Below are 23045 nucleotides of genomic sequence, written 5' to 3' on the forward strand. Positions count from 1 at the left end.
GAAGTTGCACTGTAAGACTATGGAAGCTGCGAGGATGACTTAAAACAAAGTTGCAATCGCAGGAAGCCTCTGGCTTCACATGGAAGAGACAATGGTCTTTGTAAGACATGATTTTGTGGAACTTTTTAAGAATCGGGTGACATGTCACTTGTCACTCTCAGCCAATGGGACGTCGAGTATTTCTGAAAACTTTCCTTTGCTAGTTTAGTTAGCGTAGAAAGGTATAAAAAGTCATGCCCTTAGGGTTGGGCTGGCTGCTGCTTTCTGACTTTCCGATGAGGGTGATGTGCTGCTGGACTTTGCGTGGAGCACGTAAGAATCCTCAAAGATCTTTACTTTAATTTCTGTCTATTTAGCTCAGTTAGGGAAATAGGTTTTAGAAATGCTAAACTTTATATAATTTCTTTGAAGTTAATTCAATTGCTTAAATTGTACTTTTCTTATTTCTTACCATCATGCTTGCTTTATTGCAAATAAATTTCATTTATAAGACTTACAACATATATACCATAATTTAGAAAATAAAATCTTACTTTTGACAAACAAGCTGGTCTTGATTATTTAGAAGTATAGGTTACCTTTAGCTAGATCACGTCGCCTATGGTGGTCGTTTAAATGGTTGGGTTTTATTCTAATGACAATATTCTTTCTGCAAATGTATAAAATGTTTATAGTTTGTAAATAATGTGTATATAGATTTATTCTGACCACCTGATTCAGTAGGCCCAAAATATATCAGGTTCATAAATGGGTCCATGTTTAGTATAGAAATTTGTTTATAGGTTATGAAGTTGGGTAGCGTAGTTTATGATATATTTTCTATAGCCCGCTGGATCATTGTGAAATCCAGGGACCTGAACAACTGCCAGGATAAAGTGGAGAAGAACATCGGCATGGCGTACGTGGAGAAATGCTCTTCTTGTCAGAAGGTTTGATCATGTCACATATACTGTACTTAAATCAAAACTTACTCCTAAGGATTTTACTCTTCATGATAACTGGATGTGCTTTTTACCACAGGTTGCACGGAATTTAAGAAGGGCGGCAACATATACCTATAAGATGAAGCCCAGAGATGGCGGTGCTCTAATCACTGAAGTGACTGCGCGGCAGGTGTATCAGTTTTCCCCATTTTATGAACTGTATGGTGCAGCTGTAATGGAAGCCAGGTGTGTGTCTTTCATATAATCATCAGTCTCATTGTGTGCTGTCATGTACAAGACCATCATGAAAGTAGATATCCTGTGCCCAAATGTCATACCAGTGTTAATGATGAATTTAGCAATTTCAACTTAATTTAGAGAATCTATTTTTCAGTTAAACAGCTGCTCTATATTTTAAAAATAACTTACATAATAATGTGATTTGCTACTAAGCAAAGACATGTTCCTAATAATAGAAAGATTCAAACGTTTATACATTAAATACAGAGTATTCAATAAATAATGTGAAGTTTAAGTCTTTCCCATTGGAGAGTCAGCTACCCAGTGTCCATCTCTTAGAAGCAGTTTTGTCTCCATAATAAAACAAATATGGAAAATGCTTCCTTTTCTGCTTATAAGTGAAAGGACAAATGACACCGCCATCTTCATTGCCTTCTGTTTTGAATATTGAAACAACAAGAGAGTGTCAACAAAATTATATGAATTAATAGCACATGATCAGAGATTGATATGGCCCTATACACTACACATTGGAAGTCGTTATAGGTTTTTTAGGAAGCCCTCACTCACCACCCTGGGTGGTGACATGCTTCATCATCGGGCCCACCAGGAGAAGCCGAATGCCTCCCTGGTGTGCTACTATGCCAGATTACTGCGGAGCTGGTTTTGTGACAATAGTGTGAAAAAATGTGATATTTAAAATTGTCAAAGAACTGTACCAGAAAGAAAAAGATTTTTATTCTGTGGTCAGTCTGACAAGGTTAAAAATATGTGTTGGGAAATCAGCCAAATAATGTATTGGTTATTTCCACTATTAAAGTTTGACCCCACTTTAATAGTGGAAATAACCAATACATTATTTGGCAGATTTCCCGACACATATTTTTAACCTTGTCAGACTGACCACAGAATAAAAATCTTTTTCTTTCTGGTACAGTTCTTTGACAATTTTAAATATCACATTTTTTCACACTATTGTCACAAAACCAGCTCCGCAGTAATCTGGCGTTGTAGCACACCAGGGAGGCATTCGGCTTCTCCTGGTGGGCCCGATGATGAAGCATGTCACCACCCAGGGTGGTGAGTGAGGGCTTCCTAAAAAACCTATAACGACTTCCAATGTGTAGTGTATAGGGCCATATCAATCTCTGATCATGTGCTATTAATTCATATAATTTTGTTGACACTCTCTTGTTGTTTCACGAAATAAGCTTGGGGGACTGAGGGTGCCCCTTTCCCTCTCTCTCATATTGTTAATATTGAATATTGAAACAACATATATTTATAGATGCTTTCATACCTTAACTAATATCTAAGACATAATCATATAAGGGAGTAGCTTTTAGGAGCTGTGAGGACTTGCATTACACAAATTCTTGAGCAACGTAGTTTGCTGCTTGCCAACACAGACATCAAGATCAAAGGAATTAGCTTGGTTTCTAAATGCTACCACATAGATATACCATAATGTATAATTCAGATGATCAACAAACACATTTACAATGCTCTATGGAATAATGAGGTGAGAATGGGGTTTGACAATCTCACTTTCATAGTGAACCATCCAAATCATTCGGCACTCAAAGGAAAATAGCATTTTGACTATTGGAGCATATCTTGAAGGCTTGAAAATGGCCATGTCTTAAGTCGTCTGCAATTTGGCAAACTAATAGGTGGCACTGTAGGACTTCTTCTTACGTGACCTCAATATGCAAGCTCTAGGCCTTGACAACGCAAATGGGGAATACAAACATTTTCTGTTTACCTTTCTTTCAGGCAAGTGCTCACTTTTGTGGAAACTAAAAGCAATCGAGTTGACTCTCCTCAGACTGAACTGCAGAACCGTGGGGGTCTTCAATACCAGTTTGCTTCTGAAGTTTTCCAGATGCCAATTCAGTTAGTAAAGACAAGGAGTCCTGAGACACAAGTATGTACATCTCTATGCATCAGTGTGCATGTAAACCTCACATCTTCACATATACCCTTACTTTGGATTTCAACAATGTACTCAGCAATACAGAAATAAACATAGATTGATTTTATTGAACAAGTCAATTAAAGAATACATTCATTATTAATCTATTATTTTAAAGCATTGTAAATAACTGTCAATATTACTTGTACAACCTTCAAAGTATGAATGGAGTGCTAGACACACTGGAATTGAAACTTTCGACACACACATCCGAATATATGTTCAGCAGCGAGATCGTATTCCAGTGAGCCGTTTTCCTTGCACGATCAGTCCATCTCCCCCTAGGTGCACAGTGGAAAATACGACAGAGTCATAATCTCTGATTTGTGAATATTTACCAAAGATATCTATTTTTTCACACTTGATACTAATATTTTGGAGGGCCATTTGTGAATATACACATAGAATTATATTATATAACATTGAATATCTGGGATGTTTTTACTGGGGGGGTTCTGAGTGTCATAAACTATACAATGAAAGCCCAAGCTTGAGCTGTGTCGTTTGTCACTCAGAACCACAAGGTGAAAAATATTCCTGCTATTCACGTTATACCCATCTGTAGTTTTATGTTGAGTATGGCCCAAAACACACGTGCCCCTAATTTCAACTAATTTGCAGAGGCACAGAAGTAATTGGCGAGTCATACATAACATGGCTCTCCTTCCTGTCCCAAATGGTCAAATGTAAAAATAAAGTAAAATCCCTGGCCACCTTAAACCAAACCCGACTACCCGGCCACACCCTACCCTCCCAAAACTGTGCTAGAGCCAGTTCCTTAGGCTCTCAAGCTGACAGGCACTCAGAGATTCCTGGAACAGCAGTCTGGAATTCCTTTTGTGATGTAGCAAAAGTGGGGATTAACCCCTATATCTAATCCTCAGTCAGTCACTCCACACACAAAGGACTTAACCATTGATGTATTGCTAGCGATACATCAATAGGATGCTACCCAGGCTCCATTAGCAGTCAGTCAAGCAAATAGTTGTTCCCTTTTGTGGTCTCACTATTTACAGAGCTTCTATGGCACAGGCCGTGCTTACATTTGAGAAACAATTCACAGATATACTTAGGAAAAAAAAAACCCTCTCACTTATTTATTACTTTTTTAAAGATTTCGCTAGCACCAACCAGCCTTCAAGAGGTGTCAGAATGCAGTACTCGTATAAAAGTTATGCAATAGGAGCCATACAATTATTCTGGTATTACACTGAAGGTTTTCGGTCTTCTGTTTTTGACTCTGTTTTTTTAATGATAAATGTCATCTGTTGTTTGTCACTCTGATGCATGCTGCACCTCTAGAGCATCCCTCTCTGGACAATTCTAGGAAAGCATAACTTACCCAGTAACTAACGCAACATGGACCAATGTCCTTACAGAGTCAGTGCAAAAGAAGGGACAGTAATAACTACCTTTAGCAATTTAAAATCTTCAAATTTACAAATGTAATGCATTCTTTTAAATTAATTCCATCTATTTTCCTTTTTGGTACAGGTTGCAGAAACCCTCCAGCATTTAGTGCAAAATAACCAACAACAGGTACATGCTGATGCTCCTGCCAAATTCCTACAGCTTGCCCAGATTCTTCGTGCTGCAAACTATGAAAATATCCAAGCCATATGGAAGCAGTTTGCAGAAAGACCTCAGTACAGGTGATTTATTGTCATAATGTCACAGCTATGACTTATAATACTGAGATCGCTTCTGTTTAACTCATGGCATTTGTATGTTATATGCAGACGCTGGCTGCTGAATGCCATCCCAGCAGTGGGAACTATTGATGCTCTGAAGGTTATCAAGCAGAAGATCCACGACCAGGAGCTGAGTCCCAGGGAGGCAGCCCAGGCTGTCACTCTGGCTGTCCAGTTCACCAAAGCAGATCACCAGACCTTACAAGTCGCTCAAGTGAGTCAGCTCAGACGTTTGTAATTTCATAATCAAGGACATATTCTGTATAAATCACGTGAGGAGGACAATGTTGTATCACTTAGGGTAAATGGATGATAAAACACCCAAGCACCCTCACTTAATAGCGCTCCAAACTGGAGCCTGGGTCAACATATATGCAATACTATCTAATCAGTGTTACAGAACAGGTACCTCTGCTGAAATGCAAACAAACTACAACATTATTGTAATCAGTACCATTGACTTGGATCCTATTTACTGTAAAACAACTGGAGCAATAGTCAGGACACATGACTACCTAGGGGTACTCATCCACAGTTGTTTTCAAAATTACCTCTTGAGCTAAAGATATATTTTTTATTGCAAGGGTAAGTTAATTTACCCACCCCTCTGTGGTTCATGTGACTTCCCTTCCTCAATGGACTGCTAAACTTTGATTGTCTGTGAGGAGAACCTGGCTCTTTTGATTTCTTGGTCAAGAATGATTTGCAGTTTGGGACAGGGCATATTAGCAGGATAAACTGTGGGGCCATTGGAAATGCAGTGTTAAAAATTTAATGTATCTTAGTAATCACTTACTCCCAGTCTGAAGTTGAATTACTTTAGTGCCCAATTTGTAAAACTGAAAAAAATCAAAGAAGACGGTTGGAGTCCTTGCAAAATGTTTCAGCAACTACTAATCACTCAGGCTGCATTCCAGTTCAAGATTTTAATCCAACTCACTTCAGACGTACAAATCAGCCTTGGTCCTGTTTCGGTAGGAACAATAAATACCAACCTACCAGGCCTGGTCTGAACGAGAACACAATTGATTGCCCTTTTTACACCTTCTGAATAAGAAATTACTTCAATCCTGGGGAAAAATGAGCACAGGACCAAGACTGGATTTTTCTGTAGTACGTACAGCAATGTATGAAGGAAACCATAAATGTGATGTGTGGAATGCTTGCAAAAAACCTTAGCCACTGATAAGCACTAGAGTTGCATTCCAGTCCCCATGTTTTACTTTCAATCAACTTCAGACAGAGACCAGCCTTATGCAAGTCAGCTTTGGTCCTGCTACAGAATAAATCGTCCAGCTTGAATTGTCAGGCCACATCCCCTCTGAATGAGAACACAAGCAACCCAAACCATGCTTTCGACCACTGTGCCACATCAACTGGTGCGGGTTGCTTCTCTCTTCGATGGCCTGTCTGGTAGTTTGGGCTGCACTGTTCCCATTAGAACAGGCTAATCACGGATTTTCATTTGACTGATCTCTGCTAGATATTGGGTAAACACCAATGACTGGAATGCAGATCCAGAGTGATCTTGAGTGCTAAAATGAATTCTAGCATTCCATCTATCACTTTGCTGCTAGAGGCAGTTTGTAAAAAATGTCTCACTTAGGATGCAATTATAATTGTCATGTCTAAAGAGGACTTTTAGGAAGAATTCAGCATAGATATTTTTTCCAAATTTTCTGCATTTCATACTGTTGGCAACAAGTGAAATTCTAATTTTGACTGTATTAGAACTGCTTTGCCCATAACTCCATGCCACCAATGCCTTTTAAATTCACCATGTCGGTGCTATTACACACCTATAATTAATTGGGCTCAGCAATATATTCTTAGCTGCTTAGCCTCTGTTCTACCTGTGTATGAAGTGCAACAAGGAGCACAAAATCTCATGTCAACCAAGTCCCATCTTTAAAAATCAGTTGTTAAAAGGTTGTTCTCTAGAGTGCAGCCCTATATACTATAATCAGATGATGTTAGTTTTTGCAATGTGTTTCCCATCTCTTATTTTGATCCACATTGTACATAATTGCAAAAATATGAAAATATCCACAACATATAAAATAAACATGATCTACATGCCAATGGTTTACCTCTGTCCCTAACCCTACAGGATTTAATGAAAGTGGCGCAACATCAGAAATCCCCTGTTGTATACAAGGCAGCGATCCTGGCGTACGGGTCCATGGTGAACAAGTACTGTGGTGCACACTCTTCCTGTCCTGAGGAAGCTCTATCCGTGAGTAGCTTTTCAGTATTGACCAGGAAAATGATTCTTTTTTACACCATTAGTGTTCCTTATTCAACCTATGCGCTAATGTATATGCATTAACATACAAAAACAGTATCTGTGACCATTTTGTGTCCCTTAGTACCACCAGTAGAAAGTGCTGAATCAAATCCAGAATTAAACATGTTATGTCCTCACCTCCTAATAAGCACCAATACTAAAACAGTTCCTAACTTTATTTGCACACCCTCGTACTTAAACAAATGTACCAGGTGGAAATAATTTTCTGGGTATTTTAACTTACCACATAGTTTAAAGCAGTGGTTCTTATCTAAACCTGTGGTCTGGGGACTCCTCGGGGCGGGGGGGGGGGGTTCTACAACTGCTGAGAAAATTAAATAATAAATAGATTATTAAAGTGTATGTAAATAAACACACAAAATGTAAACGTGACAAAATGTAAAAAATCTGTAAATGTGAATACATTTGGCATTGAAGGCTACAAATTAAGTTAGTATCTTCATATTGATTCATGGGAGCACAGCAAGTGCATCAAATGTGTTTGATTAGGGCTTGTTTCTGTATTTGTAGTGTATTGTTTTGCGGTTCAAATCATCTCCAATGGGTAGGCTGGAGTCACCGGTTTCCAATAATGACTCATTGGGGGGTCCCCAGATTCCAATAACGATTCAGTTGGAGTCTCCAGATTCCAGTAACGATTAAGTGTTGGACCACAGAAGTCAAAATGTTATTCACCACTTTTTTAAAGGATGCAGTTTGGCAACTCAGTGAGGTAAATGCTTACCTCTGACTTCTGTGAGCTATCTCGACATCTTAAGACAAATCTCTATAAGTCCAAATCAGCTTTCCATTTTTCAGAGGTTGGCAAATTGAGCACAATTTAATTAGCTAATAGTAACTCCTTCTATTTAATGCTCTTGAAGACTATTGTGAGAAATGGTAGTATGAAAACAACTTATTTATCATATTAGATTAAGGAAAAAAGAGGCAATAAAAATGTTTATACACAAGATGACAGTGGAGGGCTTTAGGAGGTGAGGAATGGGTATATTTGTACAATTTTCCCCATGACTCTACTTCCTCTGCATTGCTCATTTATGGAATATAATGGGTGGTTTTCATGGGGGAGCTTACATGATATAAAATGATGGATGAATACGTCAGTAGAATGGGATTTTCATATCTGATTGCCAAGTTACATCATTGATATCTCAAGCTTCACTTTCATTGTGTAAAACATCATGGGCCTCATTTACAAAACGTGGCGCATCACTGCATGAAAGGAGCGATGCGCCACTTCTCAGTGTGCCCTCCTTGGGACAACAATGATGCATCATATTTACAGTATGACGCATCATGTCGCAAGGAATCACAGATACGTCAGTATAACTGACGTATCTGCCGGTGCAAAAAGTGGTGCATTGCTGGAATTGTGTTGGAAGCCTGATGCAACTCCAGCAATGTTCCTTTCACATGGGGCAAACCCCATGTGAAAGAGCCTGCATCACCATGACGCCTGCCATGAGACAGGCGTGAGGTTTTGACGCATTGGCATCCTAGAAGTGGCGCACCGAAATCTCAAAGATTTCGCTGCGCCACTCCTACGACCCTTTCTTACGGGAGAACGCCCACCCTGCATACATTATACATGGTGCAGGTATAACGTAATGACGGAGGGAGAATATTTTACTATATAGTTATCCAAGGACACTCTTATCACTTGCTCAGCATGACCCCTGTGTAGGCCCTGCTGCTTGGAAGTTATAGGCCTCAGTTAAGTTGGCCTGAGCACTGCCATTTTCTCTCAGCTTACACAGAAGCAGAAAGCAGGTCTGACCCAAGCTTCTCCCAGCTGCACTTCTCTGCGTGGCTCTGCACTCCTCCATTAGGCCCCCACCCTGTATGCTATGCTAAGTCCACAAACTAATTGCAACAGCACTAGTTTTAATTCGAACCTGAAGTACGGCACCTCCATCCTCATGGACATCTATTGGATCTGCGGAAAAAATATCTACTCGCAGCTGCCTCCCCAATGGCAAGAACTTTGTTCCATCGTGACGATGCATGAACTGCATCTGGTTGTCCCAGCAGCTAACTTTCTCACATTCATACCCACCCAATGACAGATGATGTCACTCTGCTCCACCACCAGAAAAAGAAAGTCAAGAAGTATTTCTCACATGTCCCATTTCAGGGCATTCCACAAGAATTTCGAATTTTCAACGATGCTGAACTTTCCTTCGGGGGCGTTCTCCCCCTGTTCCAGACCAAAGCCAATGCTGGCTGGCTCCAAGTGACCAGGTACGAGCTGATGCAGCTTGTCAACAACACCCGTGATGGGTTCAACTCCGTGAAAGAAGAACTACGACCTTTGAGACTCATGGTTCTGGAACAACGCTATGTTCTAAACCAGTTAACTGCGATGAATAGTGGTGGATGCACAAAAGTGGGAAATTCGTTCTGCTGTGCCTTGATATTGGCCGATGATGCGGACAATGTAACACTTAAAAAGGCCATTAAGGACTTGGACATTTTGGGACAAAAGATGCATGAGGACGGAGGTGCAACAGCAGACCTTTTTGCTAATCGGTCCAACTTAGACTGGATGCCTTCATGGCTGTCTGCAGTACTAACATTTGTAATGCCTACCCTATGTGTATTGTTGCTGTTGTATTTTGGAACACACATTGTGTTGGAAGATTAGGGTCTAAGGAAGTTGAGATGAACTACACCGATGTGTACGCAGGTATACACAGGGGACAAGGGGATGATATAGAGATAGCAGTGTTGAACATAGAGCCTACCATCCCTGACCCTCACTTAGCGCAGGACCCTTCAGGAAAGTCAGTACCAGGCCCCGGTACATAGTGGCCCACCACTTCTCTCCGGGAGAGACTTGGTACATCCCTATGAGACAATGTGTAAGGGATTAGGGGGGCCAGGTGAGGAATTAGGTACTACTTCTTCATAAACTCGCCCCGACCACTACCCCCATCTCCAGCTAAGTATGCAGTTCTTATGATGTTTGATTGGTTCAAATATGAACCAGAGGGGGGAATGACGGAGGGAGAATATTTTACTATATAGTTATCCAAGGACACTCTTATCACTTGCTCAGCATGACCCCTGTGTAGGCCCTGCTGCTTGGAAGTTATAGGCCTCAGTTAAGTTGGCCTGAGCACTGCCATTTTCTCTCAGCTTAAACAGAAGCAGAAAGCAGGTCTGACCCAAGCTTCTCCCAGCTCCACTTCTCTTCGTGGCTCCGCACTCCTCCATTAGGCCCCCACCCTGTATGCTATGCTAAGTTCACGAACGATAAAGTTCAAGTTCCTCATTAATCTTGCAACACACCCCAGGCCCCCCACCTACAAGCTGTGAACGGGGAAAAGGGAAGTTCCCACTTCAAGCCGTCCGGTAAATGAGGATAAATGTGGCGAATTAGTATCACAGACTGGCACATAAACGCATGAATAGAATCCTTCGAAGCAATAATAACACATTTCTGTCGTCCATGATAAATTAATGACAAACTTCCAGTCAATGTGGCAGGAACTTAGTCTAGACTGGCGTACGTGCCACAATTACGAGAAAGGGGCTACATCTACACTTATGATGGGAAGGTACCGGGTAGGCCAGTAAGGGACGATGGGAGGGCAAGTGGTTCGAGGTGACGTGAGATGGCGTGACCATGGGCTTCTCACCCCTGAACAATATAAAAAGGAGGTCAACAGGAATATTGTTGAACTACTCCTCGTCTGCACTTGGGTGTCGGATAGGAGTTTTTCCCAAGGGTTACTCGAGAATCCCTTGTCACATGTACTTAGGCTCTGCTGCTCTATTGTATATTCTGCTGTATGAAATGCTTTTTCCTTTGTGCATTCAAAGTTATATTTCGCCATTTGAAATGTTATGTTTTCTCTGACCTTGTTTTATCTTCACTGCAATCCAAACTGGTCCAAGCGACTTTCAAGAGAATGCTAGGAACAGGACCAAGTACTATGTGGTTTTTATGGTATCATTGAATATTTCTAGAAGCTGTGTCTTCTAATAAAACTTGTACAGCTCTCAGGAACAGTCTCAGAGGCTCATATATTTGTTTTTCCCTATTTTTAGAGCAAGCGTTCCAGGAGCACCGGTTACAAATTAAGCTGTCCCTTAAGGTCCCCGGCTCTCTTTCTCTCCAACTCCCCGGTGCAGGCTCTGAGCCCTGCAAGGCCCCCACCTCCCTGACCCTTAATTAATCTTCCCTCCGGCAGTAGCGCAGGGTTTACGAAGTGACGCATCTACCTAGATTGCGGTGGCACAAAAGTGACACAGGTGCTCATAAATAGGCCCCCATGTCTGGGTGGAAAACAGCTATGTTGTTGACTGATGTCCTTCTATCATTCTTTATGAAATTAATATATGAAAGAAAGTACAAATAAAGATTTGGCAGGAGAGCGTGACAGTGAAAGAGAGGCAAAATAATGAGCATTAGATGTGTTTCTTTTGTAGCCCCTCCATGACTTGGCAGCTGAGGCAGCCAACAATGCCCATGAAGAGGACATGGCGCTGGCTCTTAAGGCTCTCGGGAATGCAGGACAGCCAGCCAGTATCAAGCGCATCCAGAAGTTCTTACCAGGATTCTCCTCCAGTGCTTATCAGCTGCCTGTCAGGATCCAGACTGATGCAGTGATGGCTTTGAGAAACATTGTGAAGGAGGATCCGAGAAGGGTAAGAGACAAGGAGCAAGATTCGTCAAAGCAACCATCATACAATGATACATACCAACTTCAAAAAACATAATTGTCCAATTTACCGTAAGCACAATGTTTGATTCAATATCCCTTTGACTGGGTTGGTTTGCCTACATACAAGCACCATACACAACCTAGAATAGCTCAGAAGCTTCATCTTTACACAAAACACAATGAATAATGTAGTTATTTGTGGCTATGTGCACTGATTGATGGTCTGTTGGGTCATTAAAGGGCCATTTATCCTTCAGATCTTGGCTACACTTCATGCACAAGTGGCAATGTCTCTCATAGATGTCTTTCCAAATGTTGTTCAAATAGAATGATACTAGACAGGACATCTGAGTGTGTGTGCCTTCATACGTGCTTGTGTGCCTTACTTTCATCTCTGGACGTTTTTGTAAAGTTTTCCTATATCTCATTTTGGTGTCAGTAAATATCCCACTTACAGAGTGGCTTGAATATATCTCAGATTTAACATAAACCTTTGCTAATTAGCCAACAAAACATTCTCTTATTTACTGTATTCTCCAAGCAATAACATTCAATGTACCCTTCCATGGAAAGTCTGTGTAGGTCCAATGTAGTGGCATTCTATATGCACACCATACTTATCAGTATTAGTATAACGATTCTACTAAAAAATATGTTTATTGTTCAGGCACGTTGGAAGTAATTTTACATTAGGTATGCCTTATTTTAAAGCAACACAACAAATATAAAATAGATCACATATGTTAAACATAGTATGAGTTAAAGTATACATTTATTTATTCTTTTTTCAATAATATTTTTTACTGCGTTTTTGAACCAAAATCAAACATAGTCCAGGTGTTTTATGGTTACAGCATTACTTAAATCATAAGTGTTTCTTTTTATACAGTACAATATCCATATTTGTTGCTCATACATATACATAAAAACATTTGAGTCAATGTCATTTCCATCTTAGCACATTTGCAACATGGCCAAACGGAGCTACTGTAGACAAGGTACCCCCTATGAGCTGGCATCCGAGGTTGACTCTACCTGTGGGGGTTCACATATATTTCCCCTGAACGCATTCCATTTACCCCATATCCTAGACCATTTCGTAGGGCATCCTCTGTCTGCATACACTGCTCTCTCTGCCACCATTGCGCCATCCATGTCATTTCTCCATTGTAGGTATGTTGGGAGCACCCCCGAACCCCAGTTTCGGGCTATGTTCCGTTTGCGCTCGTCATCCCCAGTGTCGCCCAGTCCTGCATCCGCAGGTTCAGAACTATGGCATGTATTCATTCTTGATGTAATTCAATATGCTCACATAGTACACTGGATGGGTGGTTACAAATACTGTCATTCTCTCTGTCAGGGTTTCTGGAAGACTTTCCAAGAAGCGGGCAATTTTTACTTCAGTGATGTTTTCTGATATAAAATATCACAAACAAAGCCTCCTACGTGCAATTCACTGGAGATCCAATATAATACAATAGAGTGTGTCATAGCTCTGACAACATTTTACAGACAGCAGCTTATTTTGTAATAGGCTTTTAACCATTATAAAGACACACAATAGATAACTGATTCTTAATGACATTTGAAATAAGAGCAGACGTCTACTAAAGTAACACCAGAATTCCCACTATTTCCCTTACTTCAATAATTCATCAATAATTGCAAACATAATATAGGAAAAATGCTCTGATGCATATGTGAATATCGATGGGGGCAGAAACGTGATTTTGTCTCAGGGAAAACATGGTAATTCTCAATAGAACATTCTAATTTGAATCATTTTCTTACAAGCTCTTGTTTTCTTAATCCTACATATATTGAGTCTCTAAATTTAATTTAAGAAAATCCTCATCCTTATCTTGTAATAACTTACACTTTTGTATGTGAAAATAGTGTTCCAAATACCTGACAGTTTCACATACAGGGTGTATGACCTTTTTATACAAAGCTCTCATTTACTAAAAATAAGGTTTGTAAGAATGACCAAAATATGAAATTAGAGGGAACAAACTGTGTTTTATGGTAACATAAATTATTTCAAGGTAACACATATAATAATAATAATCCACATTTGTAAAGCGCGAACAATCACCCGTAAGGGTCTCTAAGCGCTGGGGGCCGTTGGGATGATTAAGCAAGCTATTGCCCAGAGTCACATGGTGCTCGACTAATCTGCCGCCGGCATTGGGGATTGAACCGTGATCCCCAGATTCCGGAGTCAGTCGCCCTGGATATTTAAATACATATATTATGTTTCTTTCTGTAGGTTCAGGAAATTCTTTTACAGATCTTCATGGACCGCCGGGTTCGAACCGAAGTCCGGATGATGGCCTCCGTGGTTCTATTTGAAACCAAGCCTGGTCTCGCCTTAGTAACAACCATAGCCAACATTGCATCAAAGGAGAGCAAAGTCAACCTGCAACTCGCAAGTTTCGTCTATTCACAGATGAAGGCCTTGTCCAGAAACAAAGTCCCATCGCTCCATCAAGTGTAAGCATCAAAGTAGAAGTTATGTTATGGATAGAAACATATCATAAAATTTGATCATATATGCCAGCTCATATTTAACAAGACCTCACAGAGAGTTAACATTATTTCTTTTAGGGCTGCTGCTTCCAGTGTTGCTGTAAAGTTGTTGAACCCCCTGCTCGACAGAATGAGCTATCGTTACAGCAAAGCTTTACACTTCGGTTCATTCCAATGTAAGTACATAACATGCACACAAGATACATGATCACTCACTTTTTGAGTTGTTTTGAGGCTCAGTCTTCAACTCTCCCAAACTATACTAGCTTCTAACCTTCATTCACTGTCATGATTGCCTTTAGTACCAATTATCAATGCTCTGACACAGACACAGTTCAACCAAATACAATTTATTTTGTTAAATACCTACATTCCACATGGACAGGCTGTAGACAGTTTCCTGTTGACACCAGGAGTACTCCAAGAATCGCTGATATGAAAATCTGGAGTAACCCAAATTGAAAAAATGTTAACTCCTAGCTTTAGAGCACACATTCAAAGTAGTGTTTGGGGACTCTTTGAGCTATTGAGTGTACATCACATATTTGATGGTGACAGAAAGGAGCCATTCAAACTAAAATTTGTAGGATATAAAATGCCTAGACAGTGACAATCAATCAGTATGGGGAGCACTTACTTGCACACAGTGCTAAGGTGAAATCCATTGGATCAGGTTGAGACACCACTCAGTGATGTGTGCCTCAGTTGGCCAATAACACATTCCTCATACATCAACATTGATGATCAGCATCTTTAGGTGGTAAATAGCAGTGAAATATGGTCTTTCTGAGCATATATATTCTGACAGCATTCTCTGAATTATTTGCATAATGTAAGTTCAACCTATTGTATCCTGATGGCGTGAAGTGTTATTATTAAGTGCAAGTGCCCTGGAAACGTGATATATTGTACAGCATCTTCAGTTGTCATGGCCATATTGGAGTGTGACAATAAAGCAGCAGGAAGATGAACCATCTATGCCACTTTTCAAAAAGAACCTGTATTTATTCTTTCACTATAGATGCACTTATGGCTGGAGCAACTGCAGATGTCTTGTTCATGAACAGCGCTAACACAATGTTCCCTGTCTTTCTACTTGCCAAAACCCGAGGGTACATAACTGGTGCAGAGGCTGATATTCTAGAGGTAAAGACTGTTAGACTGTTCCGGTAAAAAAAATAGACTTCTAGACCAGTAAATAAAGAATGGATGGATTATCGTTTTAACTGAAGCAAAGGCAGATCTAGTTAAAAGTGTGTATCAGAGTATCAGGCGATAGGAGGAACCTTGTAAACTAAAGGCATTACATTCCAAACTCAAACTTACAAGCACATGCCTCCGCCTCTGCGCTTGACTCTTTAAGTGAATACTTATTGCATTCTTAACATACCAAATCAGGGCTCAACATGTTCCTAATTGATACATCACTCCCTTCATACAGAACCTTACAATTGATTATTTGTTACTAGATTGCTGTCCGGGCAGAAGGTCTGGAACAAACTCTCAGGAAACAGAATATTCCATTTGCTGAATATCCAATGCACAAGAAAATCCAGCAGATTGTAAAAACGGTAAGGCATTCATTCCCATCTGTTGAATTTACTATTTAATGGCAAGATCTCCATAAATACCATGACACATCCATGTCTACTTTAGTCGGTAAATGCATGTCAAGCATAGAACAGACTCCCACCAAATGCATCTCACAAGTTCACACTATGTGCACTAATGATAACATTAACCATTTCAGGTAGTTATTGAATCTCACAGGAGTAATGCTTGCACAGTTTATTTTGCTAAAATTGCGCAATTAATGTTGGTTCTGAGTAAGAGGTGAGCAGCAATATAAAGCCCACTGATTTCAGTCAAATGTAAATCTACCGATAGGCGGCTTATTGCTGGATGCAGATGTGGTAATGCTGTCAGGATTGGCTGCATATGCCAGAAATCAGAAGATTTTTCAAAAAACGCGAACCTCTGAAGCCTTATGTTAGGAAACACTACAATTTCATTTAACAATTTTCAATAAAACTAAATTGATCCTAACAATGTTTATTAAATCAATCTTTCATAGACACGCATCTCCTTTTTTATGTACCATTTATTCATTTTCTGACAAGTTACATTAGTGAGACCGACTCAAAGCACAAACCATATTTACAATAAAAGTGGATAAAAACAGAACAAGGGTACTAAACTTTGCTTCTGGAGTCATGAAGAAGGGATACTGGAATGGGTTTTTCTATTGATAACAAGCCTTTTGGAAAAGGTACTTCTTGCTCTGTGTCTGAAATTTCATTTTGTCAGACTAGAATGTGCTAAGGCATTAAATGGACTGGGTCACTCCATTTTACAGTGTTGCAATATGAACAAGTATTTAGGTGCAATTACTGTTCGAAATCTGAGTTTAAGACAGTTACACATAATCTAGCTAATTTAGAGCTCACTCTGCACCTGAGGTCCTTGTTCGTACCTCCCAGGCAGAGCACAACCCATCATAGGTAGAGATTTCTGCCTTGTTGGTGAACTGCATATTGATGAAAGTGCTTCTGATAACATGTTATGAGCACTTTGGGAAAGCTTAACTACCAACCAACCACTATGCATCCTTGCCAGTCAACATAACATGTTGAAACAAGCGCTTAAGGAGGGCAATAGCAAATCAATGCACTTGGCATGCAAGGTATATGCACTCTATCTTAGGGTCTCTCAGCGCCTTGAGACCCTAACGGGTGAGTAGTGTGCTCTACAAAACCCTGATTGATTGATTGACCAGGTGGCTAATACTTAGTCTATACTTCGGTTAGCACCATACATAGGGTGTGGAAGGTGGGTGTAGAAGGTGAGTGACCGGATCAGGAGTCTCCCTTGCCAGAGCCTGCTGAGGTTCTACGGTCAGAAACGCTACCTTATTAAAAACTTCAGTGCTGTATTGCAGTAGGATAATTGTTCTGCCAGACTCTAAATGGTCTCCATAGTTTCCATTATATAAACTGGTGGAAGGATTCTCTGGCAATAGTGGGGAGACAATTCAAACATAGGTGATCTTGCAACCCAGTTATTTAATGTGTGACTACTGCGGTGACAAATTCCACAGCAAAAGGTCACATTGCATATACGACAATTGCATTAGGTCTTGTGAGGGACTGCAATAAGTATCCTAAGAACCCTTTCTAATGTAGCAGCATCCAGAGACCAAACTTCTCCATGCAAAGACTATATCAATCAACACATAGTAGACAGCTGGTCTGAGAACATATAGCACTCTCTCTCAGGGAGATGACATGTCTCTCTTGTTGCAGCAAAGACAGAGGGTCCTTAAGCAAATATCCTGAGAGAAGCAGCTGAGAGTGTCACTTCATCCTAGTTTTCAACAGGTTTCCGGAAGCCCACGTGCACACTGATTCTGTGCACCTCTTCTACTGGCTAGGATTTAAGTTAAATTGAGAGGCCCAGTAGAGTCAGCGCTGGAACCAGTTACTGGCTGAAGCTTATGAAGTGCCAACCCAAATGGTACCCACCTTCAAGAGCTTTACTTCATACGCTAATTTCTTAGTGAACTTAGTTTTACTAAGCAATTTGATTTTATAAAGCAGTTTCTATTTCTTACTACTTGTGTTTTCTGTCTCCACAGCTGCTGGGCTTTAAGGCACTGCCTGCAGATGCCCCATTAATCTCATCTTACATCAAGCTGTTTGGTCAGGAGATGGCCTTCCTTGACATTAACAAGGAATGTATTCAGACTGCCATTAAGGTAACCACAGCTCTAGTCTGCATTCTCATAGCTCTCGACAGCAGCAGTACCTCTCATTCAACGATTCTCTGGTTTCTTTCATTTACCACAGGCTCTCAATGAACCAGCAGCAAGGCACAGTATGGTGAAGACTGTTATCAACAAACTTCTTAATGGTGTTGCTGGGCAATATGCCCAACCAGTGTTGGCAGCTGAGGTTCGACAGATCGTTCCCACCTGTGTTGGCCTGCCCATGGAATTGAGCATATATTCTGCTGCTGTAGCGAATGCTGCTATTAACAGTACGTTTCTAAAATAAATTTATTGAATACCTATTTCAAGAAAGAGTGGTGGGAACAACAGTTTAATGTTGAACTAGTGCCTCACAGACATATGTGCCTGCTTTGAATGTTTTTGTATTTCTGTTTCAAAACTATTTTTTCTTTTACAGCTGATGTGAAGGTGTCTCCCTCTCCATCCTCAGATTTCAGCCTTTCTCAGCTTCTTGAGTCTAACATCCAGGTTCACGCTGATGTAGCGCCAAGGTAAAATAAATATACAATCATTTCTTCAATGAAAACTGACAGAAATTTAAGTGGGAAAAATGATCATTGTTAATTTCCAGGGTGACTGTTTTTTAAACTTCTCCACCTACATTTGAAAAAACTGCCATAATCCTAGTGATTTATTTTTAAATAACAAAAAGTCAAATATTACAGTTAGGCTCCAAATACTAGCCAGGTGTGTCTAGGTCAGGGGTCTTCGACCTTTTCTGTGGTGAGAGCTTCTTCTGATCAGTGAAAATCATCATGAGATAGTGAAGGCTAAGCAACTTGGGCATTGTTGCCAGAAACCATCACGCCCAGCTCCATCGACTTTAAGCCTAATGTCCATAGAACCTTATACTATGGTTTGAACAAAATACTTTGACTAGAGGCACCATGACAGGGCTGCCATGTGTGTCAGTGAGAGTGTAGTCTTTTGGCATGCATGAACATATGTACGTATGAATGGGATAAATGTGTATGGCTAACTGAGAGCCTTCACGTTTGTACTTGAGGCACTGGAATGCCTTTCTTCATATATGGCATTGTTACATGTATAATGCAAACATTTAACCATTTTTTTAAATGGGAGAACTTGAAAGTGCAGAAAATGTTCTGCAAAAATGTTCATGATATGGAACGTTTTTCGTCACCTTATATTTCTCCCATTTAAAAATAATGGCTGTTTTTTTCAGTTATAAATATGTCTACCAGTCACTGAGAGCAAGATGCCTGCTGTGTTTAAATTTGACTGTTTGAAATGGGGGGAAACTGAACTAAAGAGTTAACTATCTTTTTATAGGGATCCCATAAAGCTCATCATTTAAATGTAATCCCATTTACAAGAATCACATTTATAAACACCAGGCATCTTGTTCCTAGTGACGTTTGGACAAGGTTGCATATTTATAACAGAAAAATACAGCCATTTTTTTCAATGGGAGGAAATTAAAGAGAAGACACATGATTCTCAGAACATTAAGATGTTATTGGCATACTTGAAAGTGGAGAAAAACATTTATTGTTTAATGTTTGAACTCAGTAAAAAGTAGGAGAGGCAATGTTTAATAAAGGCAGAGCCGGTTAATACTGAATGACTTCATAGAGTGTGTGTCACTTAGAAGGAGAGTGGTTCAGCCCTACCCCTTTTCAACTGTAGACACAACACTTTATCGGCTGAGTGTTACATTTATTAAATAAGAGGGAATTTTAAAGAGAAAGGTCTTTTTGGTATGAGAACCTACAAAACTCATGAGCACAGAAAAAACACAAGTACCTGTTCAAGATTACAAGAAAGACAGGGATGTGTTCAAGGTAATGTCCCACAAGCTGTAATTATTATTCTTTTTTCATGTGTGCAGTATATCCCATGCCTGCACAAAAGCTCTTTCAAAGTGTTTTCCAAACTCACAGGGTTTTCTAAAAAGCATTTAATTGGCCTAGTGAAATGGCAAAAGAGTTTTGAAACTAGAAACATACTATCTCTGCGTCCTACTTTCCTCTGATTTCTATAAATTGTACATATTTGAAGAGATTTACAACATCTGTCTTTTATTATTAAAACCAATGATACCGATGATAGCTTAGGGATATTGGGAATGATACTGATGATAGTTTAGGGATATTATCAATTTCTCAGTGTGCTGAAATGGACAGGCAGAGAAAAGGGTATAGAAAATTAAGTTGGTAGCCCCTTTATTTACCAACTGCCTGATCAATAATCTTTACAACTGTGGGTCTTGGGCAATAGGAAAGTTTTAGGCAGTAAGCAGTACTAATTTGAGACATTCTTTAAAGAGGAATAGTATTATATTAGCGTAGTCCACCTAGCCAGTGGGGCCACTAGGGCAGGCTGATGAGTAAGTGGCCACAGACATTTGATGCATGCTATACCAAAGTACCACAAAAATAGGTTCAGTGGAAGTCATCGATGCAAACGAAAAACCTCTTAAAAGTATCTTTCTTTTTCCCGCGGGTTCCATGAGCCATGTTGAAAGCCTACTCTAAGGGAATGAGGAAGGTACAACAAAAGCAATTGAAAAAGAAGGTATAATAAAATATTAATGGATAAATGGTTGCAGTCCATGCTATGAAAAAGTTAACTATGGTATACAGTTCTTACCAACACAGGGGGTGAAAAAAGTGCCTTTAGGGATCAGAGATGAGTTGACTTTATGGGTGATAAGTGGTTTATAGGAGTCTGGAATGAAAGGTATTTAGGGGTGGTGAGGGATTTTTAAAGATCTGGCTTGAGTGTTATTTGGGGTGGTAGGTTTTAGGGGTCAGAACTGTGAAGGAGTCAATGATATATGGTGCTTAGTCAGGCGCAGTGAGGGGTCATCGGATTAAAACTTTGAAAGTAATTGTTTGAAAATGTAGAAGATATAAATCTGAAGTCCCCTGATGAAAAGCACTGAAATAAATACCTCAGAAAAAATGTTTCTGAATGCAACCATTGCATTTATACCTTAAGAAATAAGGATGTAAAAGCCAATTTCGAAAAAAAAGGCTTTCTAATTGATTTCTATGAAATGGTAAATGCCATTCATCCTACAAATTTCCATTAAATAGTTTAGTTGAAGTGGGTTCTCAGTAATAGTATTCCATGAAATCGGTTTTCTATAAAACAAAGCACAGCCATTCACTGACACATAAACACAGTTAGGAAAAATGATTGTCTCACAGTCAGGGGAGGCACAATATGCTACATTTGGTAATCATTTATTTATAGGCAAATAAAAACTATTGCAATACAGATACAAAAGAAAAACCACAATATGATCAACCTTCCCTTCCTAAAACCAAATTTACTGCTTAAAAGCTTGATCGATTTAGATAAGTAAAAACTGAATGTCATATTCTAGTCCATCAATTCTAAAAGTCAATTGCTTTTTATAAATGGGTTTCTTCAAGTAGTTGATAAAAAACGTTGCAGAACATTCGGGTTAGGCCATAACTTTAGCAATGTACATTGGATGCGTCTGCCAAGCCTTTTATAAAATTGCCCCAACAATGTGCTATAGCCACTTCAAAGATTCACTTGTATTTTAATGTTTGATTTTTATTTATGTGAATTAATTACTTATAATAATAGGTGAAAGCCTTTTATCGACACATATATCCTGTGATTAGTTTTTCTCATTACAGGAACTTTTGTACCTCAGAATATGACTGCAATAAGAACTGTTTCATTATTAGCTTGTAATAATAAATTACAAGAAGTGAGTAGTGGTGTCACTGCACCATTTTCCCTACATGCCACTGTGTGTGAGGGACCCTCTCGTGCCCCTCCATGATCTCAGCTAAAGGAGAAGGATTCTTTTGAGCACTGATGAATTCTCCTGCTGGCACCTGCCTTATCACCCCCTGCTATCGTTTAACAGTTGTGGAAGCTGTGGTCCTTATCATGCAATCCTCTTTCTATTTTCCATTTCCTTGTGACATTGTGTTTATGTTCACAGCACCATAATCTCCTAAGGCTGCTATTGGAAGCCTATTCACGACTCATGAAACACGTTCTAGGAGCAAAAAGGTCCTCCTAGTTCGGACGCTTTCAGTTTGTCCTGGTGGAGCAGGAGCTGTGCACACAGTCATCATTTTCCTATTTCTGCAAAGGAAAAGATAAAACTACTATTCCCAGAATGTAATTGCGCCTTTATATGGCCACAAAACTACATAGTGACTCGCTGCATGTGTGTAAATAAATTGACTGCCTAAAAGCTTGATCGACCATGTGTAATATACAGTTGGGTGCACATTATACCATAAATATTATAAGCTAGTGAAAGGTAAAAAAACTGTAGGGTGAGTGTTACATAAAAAGAATAAGAGGGGGGGGGGGCCTGGCCAGGAGAGCCAAGATGTAGATTGCACTTCACAACCACCTCCCAAATCCACCACCAGCCTCCTTTCCCAGCCAAATCGGTCAACACCAATAACCTGCGTCCCCCACAAGAGACCCCGGGGAGAGTCTATCAACGTACCAAGGGGGATCCAAGACGCTGTTTGAGCCTAGGTCAGAGGCACTGCCTGCTATATTCTGTAGGACAGGACCAATGTCAAAACAGCTGCAGTAATTAAAGGAGAGAGTGCTGCAGCTGAGAGAGACCACATCCCGACAATTGGGGGACTCCTGACCCTACGGATTTTGCCTGCACCAACCTGCATTATCTGCAGTCATAAGGTGGGTGATAGACCGAGGCCACACTATTTGGTAGCCTCACGTCCCCGATAAAGTGGGACTGCAACCCTGTGGGAGGCATCCCATTTGCCAGGGCCCACTTCAGCCTGGGAAACATTTAGCATATCAGAGGATAGGCCTTTCCCTCCCACATAGGGAAACACGTGCAGTCAGGCACCAGTTGGTTCTGCTGACCCACCCTCCTCAAAGATCTCCTTAGTTGGCAAGCGGGTAGCCGATGGGGCACCAGC

The 23045-nt window shown here is 40.1% G+C and overlaps 1 protein-coding gene across 1 annotated transcript in view; it reads left to right on the top strand.

Moving 5' to 3' along the window:
* LOC144756160 (vitellogenin-A2-like) overlaps positions 1-23045 on the top strand; it is a 74268-nt gene that overhangs the window by 17608 nt on the left and 33615 nt on the right. Inside the window, exons 6-19 of the mRNA XM_078645743.1 lie at positions 838-929; positions 1021-1169; positions 2940-3090; positions 4633-4790; positions 4878-5043; positions 6940-7065; positions 11572-11790; positions 14077-14300; positions 14415-14512; positions 15358-15482; positions 15806-15907; positions 17971-18090; positions 18182-18371; positions 18521-18614. Coding sequence (XP_078501869.1) covers positions 838-929; positions 1021-1169; positions 2940-3090; positions 4633-4790; positions 4878-5043; positions 6940-7065; positions 11572-11790; positions 14077-14300; positions 14415-14512; positions 15358-15482; positions 15806-15907; positions 17971-18090; positions 18182-18371; positions 18521-18614 — 2014 coding nt within the window. The remainder of the gene's footprint in view (positions 1-837; positions 930-1020; positions 1170-2939; positions 3091-4632; positions 4791-4877; positions 5044-6939; positions 7066-11571; positions 11791-14076; positions 14301-14414; positions 14513-15357; positions 15483-15805; positions 15908-17970; positions 18091-18181; positions 18372-18520; positions 18615-23045) is intronic.

The sequence above is a fragment of the Lissotriton helveticus genome, chromosome 1_1, assembly GCF_964261635.1.
Source record: "Lissotriton helveticus chromosome 1_1, aLisHel1.1, whole genome shotgun sequence".
In the NCBI taxonomy this organism is placed as follows: domain Eukaryota; kingdom Metazoa; phylum Chordata; class Amphibia; order Caudata; family Salamandridae; genus Lissotriton; species Lissotriton helveticus.